This window comes from Octodon degus, unplaced genomic scaffold, assembly GCF_000260255.1.
Source record: "Octodon degus isolate 3935 unplaced genomic scaffold, OctDeg1.0 scaffold00008, whole genome shotgun sequence".
Taxonomy (NCBI): Eukaryota; Metazoa; Chordata; class Mammalia; order Rodentia; family Octodontidae; genus Octodon; species Octodon degus.
This window is the reverse complement of record NW_004524584.1, coordinates 15438510-15441109: the sequence shown is the minus strand read 5'-3', so window position 1 is coordinate 15441109 and position 2600 is coordinate 15438510. Positions and strand designations below refer to the sequence as shown.

General features: G+C 39.9%; 1 protein-coding gene across 1 annotated transcript in view; it reads right to left on the bottom strand.

Annotated features, from left to right (window-relative positions):
• Rbm5 (RNA binding motif protein 5) overlaps window positions 1–2600 on the bottom strand; it is a 29175-nt gene that overhangs the window by 20064 nt on the left and 6511 nt on the right. Inside the window, exons 6-8 of the mRNA XM_023704605.1 lie at window positions 2223–2299; window positions 1776–1860; window positions 1485–1576 (exon numbers count right to left, since the gene is read on the bottom strand). Coding sequence (XP_023560373.1) covers window positions 1485–1576; window positions 1776–1860; window positions 2223–2299 — 254 coding nt within the window. The remainder of the gene's footprint in view (window positions 1–1484; window positions 1577–1775; window positions 1861–2222; window positions 2300–2600) is intronic.

The following is a 2600-nucleotide window of genomic DNA, read 5'->3' as shown; positions in this document are numbered from 1 at the left end:
TTTTTTTTTTTTTTGCGGTACCAGGGATTGAACTCAGGATCTTGCACTTGCCAGGCAAGTGCTTATTCTGCTGAGCTATCTCCCTGGCCCTCTTGTTCTTAGTATAATGAAATTAGCTAGGTATGGCAGTTGAATAATGCCATGAATACACTAAGAATTACTGCAATATACACTATAAATGCTAAAATGGTACATTTTAACTTAATTGAGAAAAACGCAAGGAATGAAAACATTTTAAAACTTCTAGTTAGGGTTTTACACAAATCTTGGTAATACTTCCTCTGATAAAGGATATCAGAACAGTGGTTACTGAAGCTTGAGGATGCTGACTAGAAAGAGGTATGAAGAGTCTTTCAGGGCTGGGAATGTTCTGAGTGATGATTATCTATCTTATTCTTGTGCATTTTCCTATATGTACATTGTACCTCAAAACTTTTTTGAGATAGCATCCTGTATTGCCACACTACCCTTAAATTCATGACCATCCTGCTTTAGCCTCCCCAGTATATAGTATTATAGACATGTGCCACCACACCCAGCTATCTCAAAACATTTTCCTTTAAAGTGAAAACTTAAAGGCAGGAAAGGGGCCCTTAATTGCAAGCACTATGGGAAACTTAGTGAGACTCTGTCTCTAAATATAAACACACACACACACACACACACACACACACACACACACACAATTAGTCACATGTTGGGGGCCAGGGAGATGGAACCAATCCCTGGTTCCACCAAAAAAATAAAAAAAATAAAAAAAAAAAAAGGGCTGGGGATGAAGTTCAGTGTAAGGGTGCTGGGTTGGACTTCAAGTACTATGCCACCAACAAAGCAAAATAGGGAAGCGCTTAGCCCAGGCTCTTTATTTTTATTTTTTTGCGGAATTGGGGATTGAACTCAGACCCTTGCGTTTGCCAGGGAAGCGCTTATTCCACTGAGCCATCTCCCCAGCCCCAACAAAGCAAAACAAACACTTAAAATAAGTATTACATTTTGGTGGCTAAAACCTATGGGGGGGGGGGCGCTGGGGAGATAGAGTAAGTGCTCAGTAGAGTAAGTGCCTGTTTGGCAAGTGCAAGGTTCTGCATTCAATCCCCTGCGCTGCAAAAATAAATAAATAAATAAATAAAGTAAGTAAGTAAGTAAGTAAGTTATATTAAAAAAATAAAACCTATCTAGAGGATAGGGATACAGTTTAGTGGTTGAGTCTGATCCCCAGCACCACTATACTCAGATAATAATAAAATCAAGGGCCGGGGAGATAGCTCAGTAGAATAAGCGTCTGCCTGGCAAGCATAAGGTCCTGAGTTCAATCCCTGGTACCACACACACACACACACACACACACACACACACACACGAATCAAAACTTATTGGGTCACATAGCTCTTTGTAGAGAATTATTTTATCTCATGCCACATAAATACACTAAGCAAAAACTAAGATCTTTCTAGTGAAATTGAGGAGGAAAATATCACTCTTACTTGTGAGTTGGGGTCATAATAGAGTCCTGTTGTTGGATCATAATAATATCCTGAAGATTCATCATACTGGTAAGTGGATGTGTCTGGTACCGCTGCAAATACAAAATCCAGCAGTCATTCCAGATAAGAAAATGGCTTTATTTTTAATTCTAAGCCAATGAGACACAGCAGGCCTTAATGTTTTTTCTCTTTATCCCCAAGCCTCTGTCATCCATAAAGGCAGAACTTTTATTAAACAAAAACAGCAACTAGAACTTTCTAACTGTCAGCAGCCCATAAAGTTTAGCTTACCATATTTGTTACCAGGAACTACACCAGTGGGGGAAGCAGCTGGGGCCTGTGTACTTGTGCTAGTGCTAGGCTGTGCTTCCTCAGTCTGGAAAGAACAGCAGCTTCAATATAATTTCAAATGTAAAGTCTTTTAAGAAAACTGAATCACTGTAATCATCCAGGAGGAAGGGATCCCCTGACAGACACACCACAGCAAGGATCCAAAGCAATCCTTCAGCAAAACATAAGCTGACAACTTTAAAGGTCAAGCTGAAGCATGCAAAGTTTAAATATATCCTGTTTGTAATTTTATATTGGAAGAGACACATAGTAAAATTTCATTAATACAATGAAACAAAAAGTAGGTTGCAAAGTGTTCTATTCAGCTCAAGTTCATACACCATGAAAAGTACTTGTAGAGCCAACACAAAATTTCCCCAACAATCACAAATAAGAGGACAGAATTACCGGAGAGCCAGGTGGATTGGAGGTCTGATTATATAGCTGGGGACTCTGGGACACTACAGCTGCAGAGGTGGTGGTCACTGCTGCACAGATGATAAACACGGGTTAAGCAGAGCTAAGTCACTGAACCCCAAAAGAGAAGTGCAATGTCCAATTTAATCATTTTTAGGGAATGATTAGATTTCATCAAATCTAACCTAGATTTGAACCGTGTGCCTTGCATTTATCACTGAGCTACATCCCCAGCCTTTTATTTATTTATTTGTTTGAAACATTTATTTATTTATTTTGTGTGTGGCCAGCTCAGCCCACCAGGTGGCGGGGCTGGCTGGCATGTGGTGATGGGGGATTGAACAGCGGTCCTTGTGCTTTGCTTAGCTT